Source organism: Pelmatolapia mariae, linkage group LG3_W (assembly GCF_036321145.2).
Source record: "Pelmatolapia mariae isolate MD_Pm_ZW linkage group LG3_W, Pm_UMD_F_2, whole genome shotgun sequence".
Classification (NCBI taxonomy): domain Eukaryota; kingdom Metazoa; phylum Chordata; class Actinopteri; order Cichliformes; family Cichlidae; genus Pelmatolapia; species Pelmatolapia mariae.
The window spans coordinates 65,177,471-65,191,982 of record NC_086229.1 but is presented as its reverse complement, the minus strand read 5'-3'; the positions used below and the strand labels follow the sequence as shown (position 1 = coordinate 65,191,982).

The 14,512-nt window shown below is 41.9% G+C and overlaps 1 protein-coding gene across 1 annotated transcript in view; it reads right to left on the bottom strand.

The window, feature by feature from the left end:
• The window catches only part of LOC134623877 (uncharacterized), a 73,800-nt gene extending 59,979 nt beyond the window's left edge, over positions 1–13,821 (bottom strand). Inside the window, exons 1-2 of the mRNA XM_063468885.1 lie at positions 13,806–13,821; positions 13,365–13,724 (exon numbers count right to left, since the gene is read on the bottom strand). Of these exons, the coding sequence (XP_063324955.1) occupies positions 13,365–13,724; positions 13,806–13,821 (376 nt within the window). The remainder of the gene's footprint in view (positions 1–13,364; positions 13,725–13,805) is intronic.
• Between the last annotated feature and the right edge of the window lie 691 nt (positions 13,822–14,512).

Genomic DNA, 14,512 nt, shown 5'->3' with positions numbered 1-14,512 from the left:
TAACGTCTTTTGTCCACTCTGTGTGCTCGTAAGGGTCTGACCCTTTCACTCCTTTGATTTTTTCCTCGTATCTTTTCTTTGCCTTTTCGTCGAGTCTGTCTTTGTACGGACCGGCATTGTTCTCCTTCGTTTTGTACATTCCTTTTTTGTGCGGCAAAGAAAAACCAAGAAGGTATTGGAACCGGAGAATGAACGTTTTGCGGTGCTGCAAATGCTTGCATTTGATGCGGTACTTGGATTGTTTTGCCTCGAGTTCCCGGCATGCAATGCGCGAGAGTCACGTGATCTGTCAATCACTATAGGAAAAACCTTAAATTAAGACCAAGAACACTAGAGGTGAGACATGATCATTAATTAATATTAAAATTAATAAATGACAGATTTAGTGATATTTTCATAAACACCTTTCCTTTTTTTGTTCTCCATTTTCTTTAGTTCGTCTATAAGATTGCTAAACAAGGGGGAGGGTGCATCCGGCCTCCTCGGCTGTAATTGGTCCAGCCCAGAGTCGATCATGACCAATTGGCCAATCCAACACCTTTCATTATATATACCCTTCCTAAAAATAAAAAAAAAACATCCATCGGCCCATAAAAACAAAAAATCGCCAGCGGCCCACCGGGCAAATGCCCGGTATGCCCGATGGCCATTCCAGCTATGTCCCTTATAAAAGTAGACCTTAAAATAATCTGCAAAGCTCTCTCAAAGAGACTAGAGAAAATAACCCCCCTCTTAATTCATCCTGACCAAACTGGTTTCATAAAAGGTAGGCACTCATCAACAAATACACATAGATATAATTAATTAATTATATTAATTAATTTGATAGACTACTCATACAGTAAAAACATCGAAACTACAATATTTTCTTTAGATGCAGAAAAAGCGTTTGACAGAGTTAACTGGAAATTTCTATTTGCAACTTTACACAAATTTGGTTTTGGATCTTCTTTCATCAGCTGGTTAAAAATATTATATAATTCCCCAACAGCTTGTGTCAGAACAAATGACCAGACATCCTCCAGCTTCTGTCTCCTGAGGGGCACCAGGCAGGGATGCCCACTCTCCCCTTCACTGTTTGCAATTTTTATTGAACCACTAGCAGCAGCAATTAGACAGAATTCAGTAATTAAGGGCATAAAATGCAAGAACGTGGAACATAAAATCAGCCTTTATGCGGATGATGTGCTACTCTTTCTCCAAAATTCACAAACCAATATCTCTGGGGTGATTGAATTGATAAACTCTTTTGCAAGAATATCAGATTACTCAATTAACTGGTCAAAATCTACAGTCCTTCCGATTAATTGCTCCTTCCATAATTCCTCTTCTACTCCACTGCAATCGGGAAATATAAAATATTTAGGTATTAATGTTTCTCCCAAGCTTGCAGATCTAACTAAATTAAACTATATCCCACTTTTAAAGAAAGTAGAAGGCGATCTGGCTAGGTGGAAATGTCTACCCATATCACTCATGGGAAGGGTTGCCGCCATAAAAATGATGGTCTTACCAAAAATAAATTATTTATTCTCAATGATCCCAACTAAACCGCCACAAGATTGGTTCAGATCTCTAGATTCATATATGTCCAAATTCCTTTGGAAAAATAAGCCCCCACGTATAAGCTTAAAAACACTACAAAAGACCAAGGATAAAGGAGGATTAGAACTACCTAACTTTCAGCACTACTTCTTAGCCAACAGGCTCCAATTTATCTCAGGATGGCTAAAACATACCCTCTTAGATGAACCTTGGCTAGATGTAGAACAAGCACTTTGCAATAATCTAGAGATTTCAGATCTACCATTTATCAGCTCAAACATTCAACGACATGAATGCTTCAAAAGCGTCAACATTAGCTCCTCTCTGACAGCATGGTGGGAGTTTCTGAAGTTGACAGAGTCTTCATTAATCCCATGCAAACGTACACCTATCTGGAACAACCCTGACATATTACAAAACAATAATATGATAAACTTTTCAGATTGGAGTGGTAAAGGAATCAAATATTTAGAACATATACTAGAAGGAACAGAATTTATTTCATTTGACAGACTAGTTACACAATATGGGATCAACAAGAAAAGATTTTTAGAATATCAACAAATTAAATCCATAGTAAAAAAGAAATTTAAACCGGGTCAAGTTGAACTACAAACACCACCAAGTGTGGTTCAATTTCTTACTCTTAAAACCCCCAAATTACTATCCAAAATATACAGAATGCTTTCTAAAATAGATGAATCAATATCACTTCCTATTGCAAAATGGGAAGCGGATTTATCAGTTAACTTAGACCAAAACTTCTGGTCTCAGATTTGCTTAAAAACCTTTCATCTAATTAGAAATCCCAGTCTTCAATTAATTCAATACAAAATACTACATAGAGTGCACTATACAGGTCATCGGATGTTCAAGATGGGCTTTACGTCTACCAACAACTGCTCACACTGCCAAACCAATTCACTGGACAATTATATCCACGCTCTTTGGTTCTGTCCACCAGTTCAGAAGTTTTGGCGTGAGATATGTGAAGACTTATCGAAGTGTCTGAAATGTAACATTCCAACTTCTCCTTTAGTGTGTTTGTTGGGCAGCTTAGATAATGTCACTTCAGAAAAGAATATAGCCCACATGGTTTTCACTGCCCTATGCATAGCCAAGAAAACAGTCCTCATGAACTGGAAAAATAAAAATAATCTTAATTCTAACCAGTATAGAAATTATCTATTAGATTACATTAGTCTTGATACAGCCTCTGCCACCACATCAGATCAATTGCTCTGGGCTCCTTTGATCAGCTCCATCACCTAGTGGGGGTGGGGGGTCATAGTTTGGTCCGCCTTTACTGTTGTGATTGGTGTGGGGGTAGGGACAGGCTTAGGGCGTCGGGGGGTTCCCCAGGAGCATCTTCCTTGGGGGGCTCAACCCGGGGTAGCGGTCATGGCCAATTAAGGGCTCTGTTGGCTCTTAGGTGACGGTTTCCTCGTGGCTGCGTGCAGCGGGGCTAGGGGAGGGTCTGTGCTGACGGACGTGGGTTACTGACCTGGTAGCCTGGCTGCCCCTGGGTGGGTCCGGGACGGGCGTGAGGTTCTGGGGGCGCTCCGTCTCTGGGCTGGGGCCCTGGCCGGGCCTCGGGGGCTCGGGTCCTGGTTGGTGTGTTGCTGGGGTTGTGGGCGGGTGGGTATATGGGGGCCCAGTCCTGGCGCAGGGCGCCGCCAGTGCATCGAGCCACCTGGGGGACTCTTCAACTGGTGGGGGAGGTTGTCACATCTTGCAGGAGCTTTCCTCTCCTCAGGAATTCTCTCTGCAGGAGGGGGAGATATAGGAGAGGTGGAGGAAGATCTCAGCCTGGGCGTCTATTGTCTTGTGTAGTCTGGAAGATGAGTGGATGATGGGGTGGGTGCAGTTTTCTCTGCAGTGGGGTCGGGTGGGCTGTCCCGGGCTCTGTGGGGCCGGGCGGCGCTGCTGCACTGGGCCCTGGTCCGGATGGGCCTGGGCCCCCTTTCCCTGGCGGGTTGCAGAGCATGGGGGTGCCTACTGGGGTCAGCGGGGGAGCTGGCCCCAGGGAGGGGTCACTTGCCCCTCCCTTTCTTCCCTCCCCATCTCCAGCTGCCTCCCTCTTCCCGCTCCACCACAATCACCCACACATACAGGGCCTTGGGGTAGGGGTGTGTCACCAGGGTGCAGAGGAGGCATCCCCCCCCTCTGTCCCCTTCTGGTTGCCTCTGCCTCAATTTTATCTCACAACTTAGACATTCACATTACTCACACTCTCATAACACATACATATAGGATCTTGGGGGTGGGCTCACAACACGGACTCCAAATTACCATCAGGGTGTACACCTCACCCCTGGCGTCGTTGCCCACCTCTCAATTTTAAATACACGTAGACATTGAGGGCTATCAGGAGGGGCTATGCGCTTACCTGCTGCTCCCTGGCAGGTAGCTCCATGCCCTCCTGGGTTTTAATTGCACCTTAGAACACATATACATCAACACTACATATGAGCGGGTAGAGGGAGGTTTGGAGTCTTCTCACACCCCCGGTCTCTGCGGCCTGCTGGAGCGGGGGGGCTAGGAGGAGGAGTTGGCCGTCCGACTGGGGTCTGGGGTGTGGGGCCTCCCTGCTGCTGCGGAGTCGGGGCAGTCTGCTTCTCCCCACTGCAGGGAAAAGGGTAACACCACCTGGGTCTGGGTACAGTTTCCCCCTCCAGGGGCAAGGGTACCTAGACCCGGTTCTTAGAGTACGCTTGGGGAGTGTGATTGTGTGTACAGCGTCTCTTTATGTCTGTCTCCACGTTGGTTGAGTGTGGAGTAATTGCCTATGAGAACATGAGGGTGGGAATGGATGTTTGTATTTGAGTGTGCCTGTATGTCTGTGTCTATATGTCAGGTTGGGTATCAGACGCCACCTCTCTGGGGACATCTCAGGCCCTCCAAGGTTTGGAGGCCTATCTCCCCCCACCACTTCCCCTGCCGGTGGCAGACGCCCTCAGACATCGATGCGTTGGTGGTTCTTTGTGTCCGGGGGTGGGCGTCCGGGTACACACCGGCTCACTCCTTGGTGGCTGCTTATCGGGGCCTGGAACCTGGGGCTCGCTCGGGCCACTTCGGGGGTGGGGTGCCCTCGGCCTCTCGGCCTGGGGCCTGTTTATTCTATTACTCTCGTTTTCTTCTGCTTGTTTTCTTTTTTCTTTCTCAACAGGTGATCCAGGTGATCGATATATGTATTTTTTGTCTGCTTATTTTGTTGGTTTTTGTTTTTTGCCCTTTATCCCCGTCCCTCTTCTCCGCTGTTTTTTTTTTTGTTTGTTTTGTTTTTTCCCCCCTCTTTCTTTCTCCCTTTTCTTTTCCCCTGTCCCGTATCTAGCAAGTAAAAAAAAAAAATAATAAAATAAAATAAAATAAACAATAAAAGGTAAATCAAATGGACCATTACGGCAAGGCTGGGATGGTCCATTTGGTAAAGTAAATCCGTTGGGCATCTTTCTTCGCCTTTAGACAATAATTCTGATGGCAAAAGAACCAAACAGGACAGGTTTAAAAAAAAAAAAAAAAAAAAAAAAAAAGATGGTGGCTCTCAAGCACAGCAATGTAAATCACACACACACACACACACACACACACACACACGTGTCTATATATACATTACACATGCATACACATACATACACAAAGCTGTGTAAACCAACTATAAATAACTAATCTAAACTTATATGCATAAAAATACAGAAATGAAATGAGGTGGAATGAATACTACAGAATGTACATAAGGTGCAGTTGCAGTCTGGCAGTGGGAGCAGTATGACAGTTCAACTGTTTAGAAGGGAGATGGCGAGGGGAAAGAAACTGTTCCTGTGTCGGGTGGTCCTGGACTGCAGGCTTCTGTACCGTCTGCCAGAGGGCAGCAGATCAAAAAGTCTGTGTCCAGGGTGTGAGGGGTCTATAATGATTTTCCCTGCCCGTCTCCTGGTTCTTGAGAGGTACAGATCCTGGATGGAGGGCAGAGGGTGCCGATGATCCTTTCTGCTGCCCGTACAGTCCGCAGCAGTCTGCTCCTGTCCTTTTTAATGGCTGCACCATACCAGACTGTGATGGAGGAGCACAGGACAGACTCAATGACCGCAGTGTAGAACTGGATTAGCAGCTCCTGTGGAAGACTGAACGTCCCCAGTTGTCTCAGGAAGTACATCCTCTGCTGGGTCTTTTTGAGGACCTGGGAGATGGTGGTACCCAGGAACTTGAAGATCTTCACAGTGGATACAGGGCTGTCTGATATGGTAAGGGGGAGCAGTGTTGAGGGATGTCTCCTGAAGTCCACTGTCATCTCTACGGTTTTAAGAGTGTTCAGCTCCAGATTGTGCTGACTGCACCAGAGTACCAGCCGCTCAACTTCCTGCCGGTATACAGACTCATCACCATCCTGAATGAGGCCAATGACAGTGGTGTCATCTGCAAACTTTAGGAGTTTAACAGCCGAGTTCTTGGAGGTGCAGTCATTAGTGTAGAGGGAGAACAGTAGTGGTGAGAGGACACATCCTTGAGGGGCACCAATACTGAGGGACCGAGTTTCAGAGGTGATCTCCCCCAGCCTCACTTGTTGCTTTCTGTCTGTCAGGAAGCTGGTGATCCACTGACAGGTAGCTGGTGACATGCTGAGCTGGGAGAGTTTGGAAGAGAGAAGTTCAGGCACAATGGTATTAAAAGCTGAACTAAAGTCCACAAACAGGATCCTGGCATAAGTTCCCGGGCGGTCGAGGTGTTGCAGGATGTAATGCAGCCCCATATTCACTGCATCATCCACAGACCTGTTTGCCCGGTAGGCAAACTGCAGAGGGTCCAGCTGGTGGCCTGTAATGTCCTTCAGATGGGCTAACACCAGTCGTTCGAAGGATTTCATGACCACAGACGTCAAGGCGACAGGTCTGTAGTCATTCAGTCCTGTGCTGGTGGGTTTCCTGGGAACAGGGATGATGGTGGAGTGTTTGAAGCAGAATGGAACTTCACACAGCTCCAGGGATCTGTTGAAGATGCGCGTAAAGATGGGAGCCAGCTGTTCACCACAGGTCTTGAGGCATGTCTGGAGTTTTGATCTCCTCCATACCTGCTTCATGCCCTGGTGGACGGGGCTGTGGCTCCCCACACCCTCTAGCAGATCATTACATGAAGGAACCTTTTAAAAACAAGCGTGCTCATGCTCACAGGTGTACACACGGGTGCTCACACACACAAACTACACCCTTTTTGGCTCCTACCTTAAAGCACACTGTGCGCTGTCGATCTTACGTGCTGCACAATAATGTTTAACATTTAGCATTTACTGTTATATTCCCATAGATCATCGTAATGATGTTGTTTATTCTATTGCTCTTTTTTCTTCTTTCTTTCTCAACAGGTGATCCAGGTGATTGATATATGTATTTTTTTTTCTGCTTATTTTGTTGTTTTTTGGTTTTTGCCCTTTATCCCCGTCCCTATTCTCCGCTGTTTTTTTCCCTCTTTCTTTTCCCCAGTCAAGTCTTTCCCGTATCTAGCAAGTGAAAAGAAAAAATAAAATAAACAATAAAAGGTAAAAAAAAAAGGTAATGAATTCTATAAAACCTTTGAAAACAAAATTAGTCCTCTCATGCTTAGGATGGTAAATGACTCCGTTAAAAATAAAAGGTTACCAACTTCACTTTATGATGCAAATATCTAATTGCTTCATAAAACTATAAAGAAGGAAGGTGACCCAGCAAATTATAGCTCTATTAAAATGTGATCATAAAATTATAACCAGAGTCTTAGCTACAAGATTAAACAAACACATTTCAAAAATTATACACCAGAAATAAATGCAGTTAGAATGGTGTCTCTGCCACGATTTCTATACCTTTTTCAAAACCTCCCTATTTACTTGCCACTTAAATTTTTTAAGCAGCTTGACTCATTAATTCATTTATCTGGGCAAGAAAATCCCCTCAGATATCCAAAGCTCATCTTCAAAAAAGTTCTTCCATTGGGGGGTTGGGTCTCCCTGTGTTTAGACATTATTACTGGACTGCAAACTCAAGAGCTCTATTACACTGGCATTGGGGTCTACCGACCACCGATAAGATAATCTCCCACTGTGGCTTCAGGTAGAGTCAGCAACAGTATCTAAAACCTCATTATTGTTTTCTAACACCAACTCTTCTAACAAATGGATCAGTTGTAATTTTTTGTTAAACACTCTCTAAAGTTATTAAGTCAAATCAGGAAATCCCTCTCATTCTCTCAGTAAGAATGCCAATAACAATGGTTAAACTGCTTGTCCAGCATTCAGGAGGGCTCAATAAATGCCAGATACAAACAAATCCAGTTTAAAGTCATTCACAGACTACATTTTTTTAAACTCAAACTTAACCGGATTTATAACTCTGTACCCCTATATGATAGATGTAACGCTGATGAAGGTTCCCTTGCTCGTCTATTTTGGCACTGCCCAGTCTTAAATGCTTTTATGGCGCCAGATTTTTGCATGGTTTTCAAACTAATTTAGGAAAAAAAAGTACCACTTGATTGTACACTGGCTATACTGCCTCAATCGAATCCTTCTGCTGTTCACAAAAACAGATAATTACACTGGGTATACTTGCTGTAAAGAAACTCATTCCTTTGGAGTGGCATCCCCTTCGGCCCCATGTTTTAAGAGGTGGCTTAACGGATAAGATTTGACAGGAAAGGAAAAATGGCACGTTTTTGCATGATTTGGCAGCCATATCTAAAATTCTTGAAAATTAATTGATCTTAATCTTATACCTTCCAATATATATACAATTGAATTTGTATAAGCATGTTGTGTTCATTTGTAAAAGCAAAAATAAAATATAAAAAAAAAACAATAAAAAAGAAAAGATACAGATGATCTTTAATCAAATATGTGGTCAGCGTCATCATGAAATAGTCTGTGGACTCTGTGACTGTGGAGTTCAGTCTCCTTTCTCACTCACTATGTGTTGATAGACATCTCTGCATTGAACCATACACATCACAGTCTGTGCTGGCAACCGTACGGAGTAGAGAATAGTGGACCAGTTTACTATGGCTGGTGGAAAGATACAAAACAAATGGAAGGGTAAATCAATGCGACACACAGACAACCCCCCACCCCCCAAACCCAGAGGCATGACAGTACACTGGAAAAAAAGAACAGCCCCGTCTTCTGTGGAACCAGCTTGCAGTTGCAATTCTCTCTACTTTTAAGATTAGGCTTCAAACTTTGCTTTTTGCTAAAGCATATAATTAGGGCTGGACCAGGTGACCCTGAATCCTCCCTTAATTATGCTGCAATAGGTGTAGGCTGCTGGGGGATTTCCTGTGTTTCTTCTTCAGTCACCTTTCTCACTCACTATGTGTTAATAGACCTCTCTGCATTGAATCATACTTGTTATTAATCTCTCGGCTGGCCTGGGAATGCCTTGGTGTTACCCTGGACAAGCTAGAGGAGGTGGCTGGGGAGAGGGAGGACTGGGCTTCTCTACTTAGGCTGCTGCCCCTGCGACCCGGGGTCTAATGGTTAAATTAAAAGGTCTCAAGGGTATGTTTATCTTGAAGTAGAAGATAGAAATGGGAATTTTCTGGCTGGTTAGTTTATTTCACTTGAGTAAGGTAGCAATAACTAGTGTGTAAATCTGAGAAATTAACTTAGGTGAAGTTAAGCAGTTTTGAGGAACTGGGTTAATTTGGAAGACTGATTAGAGGAGAACCACCTTCCACCATGATTAACTAGCAGACTAGCAGATGGGTCTGGAGCTAAATGCCATCAACGGTTGATCATCATGATGACATTTGAAATGGCAAGGATATGTTGCCAGAACCACATTTCAGCCTGGAAGGCCTGTCCAGAACAATTGTGTGAAGAAGGGAAGATTTAGATAAATCTAGTCATTGCATGTGATAATTGAAGGGAGGCCTTGAGAAACTATGTGCAGGGTTCAGATATCCTTAAAGGAGACACAGCTATTGTTTGTGTGGGGGAGCAAGAAGATAGATTTGGAAGTGGACATTAAAACAATTGAGTTTTAACGTGAGCAGCAAAACCAGGAACTGAATGTCTTGATGTATGCACAATTATCCCAGTAAGGAAATCCTAGGATTAGATTCATCATGTTCAGTTTTCAAGCCATTCCTCCATTCTCTTCCACTTATCCTTATCACAGTTACCTGGAGAGGGGTAGTTACACCCTGGATAGCTAACCAGTCTGTCAAAGAGCTAACACAGAGACAGACAACCATTCACATTTAATTTAGAACCACCAGTTAACCTAACCCTACTAACCACATGTATTTGGGTGAAGGGGGAAACCAGAGTACCCATAGAGAACTCACGGAAACATGGGGAGAGCATGAAAACTGGCCTTCCTTTGTAAATGCGAGGGAGTTGCAAACTCACTGGAATCACAAACATTGTCTTAATTATGTGCATCACTTTTCAAACCATCTGTTATTAGTAATCAGACAGGTTTCAGCTCAGGTATCAGCTCTACAGAATTTCACTTTTTGGCTAAAAACTGTGAAACTGTAAGCGAAAAACACAGCGAGGAGAAAGAAAAGAGAGAAAGAAATGCCAGTGGTCCCCTCTATGTAGGTAATAAATTTATGTTAATATTTTTTTGTGAAATGTGAGCACAAGAGAGAGGAAGATACCCTCCACTGAGTTGGAACATTAACTAGTTATTTATTCCTGCGCAAAACAGATTATTCATTATTATATTCAAAATATTACTTGGTTTTCATTTGTACATTTTTTATCAGTAATATCAACTTCTACCCCATGTCGGTTTGATCGTCAGCTAGTGTAGCTTTAGAGGTTAAGCAAGTGTCATTTATGAACAGCTGCTCGGCTGCAACACTCAGTTTTACCAGTAGGTGGCATCAGATTTGACTTATGTTACATTGTTGTTTCAAGCTTGAAAGCAATTTAACTCAAAAGGTGGGACTCTGTACTGGTTCACAAGATATGAACCAGTCATATGTTAATGAGTTTTTAGTTTATCAGACACTGAAACTCTTCAGCTCTCTGTTCTCATATCGAACTACTGGATTTAAAGCAGTAACTGAAAGAATAATAAATAAAATATACCACTTTTCCATGAATGTTGCTGGTCTTTTTATAGGTGAGCTCAGAATTCACTCTCAGCACTAAAACTTTTCCGTGCACTTTATATTCACTGAATTTTGCTTTTGTTGTGTTTGATGCTTATTCTTTGTTTTCTGAGTAAAGTGAGGCATGTTTCAGTTATCCACCACCAAACCAAAAGAAGTCCAATTTTCCATCTGCACCTCTGTGAAACCCACAGAACCACACGAGGAGAAGAAATGAGAACAAAACTTTATTAATCTGGCATAACCATGTCAGCACAAGTCAGTAAGAATCAAATGATTATGTTTTTAATAATATGACTCTAAATGGGTGAGAACAAGAAATAAAATATATAAAAAATATTTTGAACATGGGGATGTCCTCTTGTCTGAGGTGCTGGGAGGACCAGTTAGAGACAAGCAGCGACGTCAGTGGTTGGACTGGTGGACTACTTCAGTGAAGAGTAGACCATGTCTGGCTCTGGTTTAAAGTCTGAACACAAACATGAGTAATAATTATTTATATTATTATTTATTAATATTGACTTTCTTTTGGTTCCACCATGTTAAAGAAGTTTGAACTCACCTCTAGTTCAGAGTGAAATTTTACAAGAGGAGGTTCATCACTTCAGTTTATTCACAGCTTCGAAGCAGATTGTGTGTGTGTGTTTCCCAGGACTAATTCCGGCTCATAAAATGTGCAAACATGAGTTCAACAAGTCAGAACATATTTCACAGCAACATAAGCATTTAATAAACAAAACTATTACCAATGTTTGCAAAGTTTTATTAACAATAAACAAATAAACAGAAATTTAAAAAATACATAAACAGCAATATATGAACAAGTCTTGCAATGTTTAAACTGAAGTAACAGACGTAAGAGTTTCGTAAATGGAAGGAAACGTCAAAGCTTCACAGATCAGAGAGAGGACAGATCTCCCTCTGTAGCTACTTGGAAAAGATTTCTCTTTGGTTTCATAATATCTACCACAAAGTTTACTCAGAAATAGCTGCTAAACGGATCCTGAACATTATCAGGCAGATTATTAACAGCCAGATTATGACACAGTGTTTCTGTACTTGGTTGAGTGTCTGTAATTATCTGTAACTGTGGATCTCTGCATTGGTTTGTTTGTTATGAAAGGTTTCTAATAACTTTCAGTCCAGTCCAGTTTACACAGGGAATCTTGTTTGTGATCTTTAGGACACTTAACATTGACTGATGAAATATTTAACCATAAAAAAATAATATAAAAAAACCCCAATTCTTACTCAAGGGATGAACCAGTTCTGTGCCTACAGACAACTTAGACAACTGACACACTTTGCCAGTGCATAACATACTTTAACATACATATTTTTGCAACAACAATGTGATTGTAAATAAGGTATCAGCTAAAAACGTATCTCATTAAGGGCTGCAGTCGAGGCTTTGTCATGGTTTGAAGTTGCATTTCAATGGTGTTGGAGAACTTGTTAGAGCTGATGTAGATATGAACACAGAAAAGTATCAATGGATTTTGATCCCCTGTGTAATACCATCTAGAAAGAGTCTGATGGGCAGCAGATACATTTTTCAGCATGACAGTGATCCCAATAACACTGCCGGGACAGTAAAATCATACCAGGACATGAAAACATGCAGTTGACAAGTATTAGTCATGGATTTGCTTTGATGACACCAAATATAGACTCTCAAGTATTATTATTTACAAAATACCGAAGGCCAAATATATTCACAAACTTAGTAAAAGAGTGTAGGCTTTAACACTTTAAACATATGATATATATCATCTTATGTTATTGACCTACTGAATTAAAAAAACAAAAAAAGTTAGAAGTCATCACTTACAGTTTAGTCTCAGGCTGACAGATCAGCAGGTCCTGGTTCTGAACCTGCTACTTTTTTATTTGGATATTGGGCAATTGAACTCCATTTTGCATTTTACCATAGTGATGCAGGCTTCTCTTACCAAACATCATCATCATCAAAAACACTAAAGACATTTCAAATATGCTGCAGTTACTCAGGAGGCTAGTATGAACCCTGAGTCTGCTGTTTATGTTTTCTGTAGATCAAAAAACCAACAACAGCAGCAACAAGAAGCACAGCAGAAACTGACAGACGAACAATCAGTCCAACAGATCCATCCTCTGGTCGACCTGCAGGTGAGAAACAGGTGTGAGGTGTCAGCTGTCAGGTAGGTGATGAGTGATTGTTCTAAATGTCTGAGTCTGTTGATATTTTCAGTAAACAGTTGAACCTGACTTAAAACTTGACTACATGAAGTTATGTTTAAGGTTCAAATAAAGCTGAAACATTTGTTTTTCAGCCACTGGTTAAAACTCCACACTTTTGATGTCTCTTAAGGAAGTCGCATAAGAGTGATGTAAATAAACTGTAGGACTATGACAAATAAATATGTCATTATTAGGGTGGTAAAGGTAGTAATGATTACTTTGGGCGATATCAACGTGTAATCAAGGCTAATTTTCTTTTTTAGAGATAAACACTGTTTGCTTTCTAACAGTTAAATTTCACCTACATTCACAAAGAAAGAGTGAAGAACAGAACAGAATCCATTTCCTCTTCAAACTGCTGTCAGACATTATCTACTGCACTCTGATCACATCACTCAGACCAGCTGCTTTCTACAAAGTCTCATCAACAACATCTTTAGAAACAAACATCAACAACCAGGAAGCAGCTTCACCTCTGATCACACACACACTCAACTCTACTCACTCACCTGGAGGAACAACACTCAGGTCAATGATGCTGATGGGGTCGGTCTTCAGATGACCTCTCTTCCTGTGGTGTCTTTCTCTCATAAAGACACGACACTCATATGTTCCAGTATCATTAATCGTCACTTTCTTCAGAATCAAAGACACGTCTCCATCCTTCATCTGTCTGTCCTGCAGATCCACCCGGTTCCTAAAAGATGGATGCTGTTGATCTGGATAGAAACGCTCATCCTGGAACAGAAGAACATATTTCTCTCCCAGGTCAGCTCTGCTCCACTCTAGAACAATAATGATGTTGCTGTTTGGAGCTCGACATGGCAAAGTGACGTCCTGTCCAGACTCAGCTGTGATGATTTTCTGATCTGAAAGAATAAAGAACAGAGAGGTTAAAGATAAAAATACAACAACTCAGCTCTAAAGCAGCCAATCGGAGTGAAGTTCACTTGTGTCAAACCTCATTTTTCAATGAAAGTGCTTTACAAGTATGTTCTAATGGAAGAGTTTTTCTCTTTGTTACTTACCTACAATAAATAAGGAGCTAATTTTAACAAGAGACTGTTGTAATAAGTGTTTGGTGCACTGGAGTTCTCAGAAATGCTTTAAGCATTAAATCTTTCTGGAAAGACTCCACATTTCCTGCAGCTTCACGGAACAGAAACATGTGCTGATAATAAGTGAACATAATGTGTGAGAGAAAGCAGCCTCTCATTATAAGACACTGTGAGTCTCTGCATGCTGCCTTTATGGAGCTACAGCTGTTTGTATACACTGAACAAAAAGCTTTGTAGCTGTATACTGACTCCTGACACTACAACACATCACACTGACACACACATTACACTTCTTTGTCTCTGTGCTGGAAACTGCACTGCTGAACAAGCGGGTAAATCCACAGACACCACCAAACCTCGTGATGCCATCACAAACAAACAGACAATATGATTGTCTGATTCAATATGAAACTACATGTTTGGGAAGTAACATGTAAACCAGACTGATGTTTATTCCTCTTTATCTCATCCTCTTTATAAACCTCACCTGCAGAGACAACCACGAAGACACCGACAAACAGCAAAGTCGAGCAGAGTGACGCAGTTACAGCGGACATTTCCTTGTTTTTATTTCTGCTGATCTGACTCTTAGATTGTTT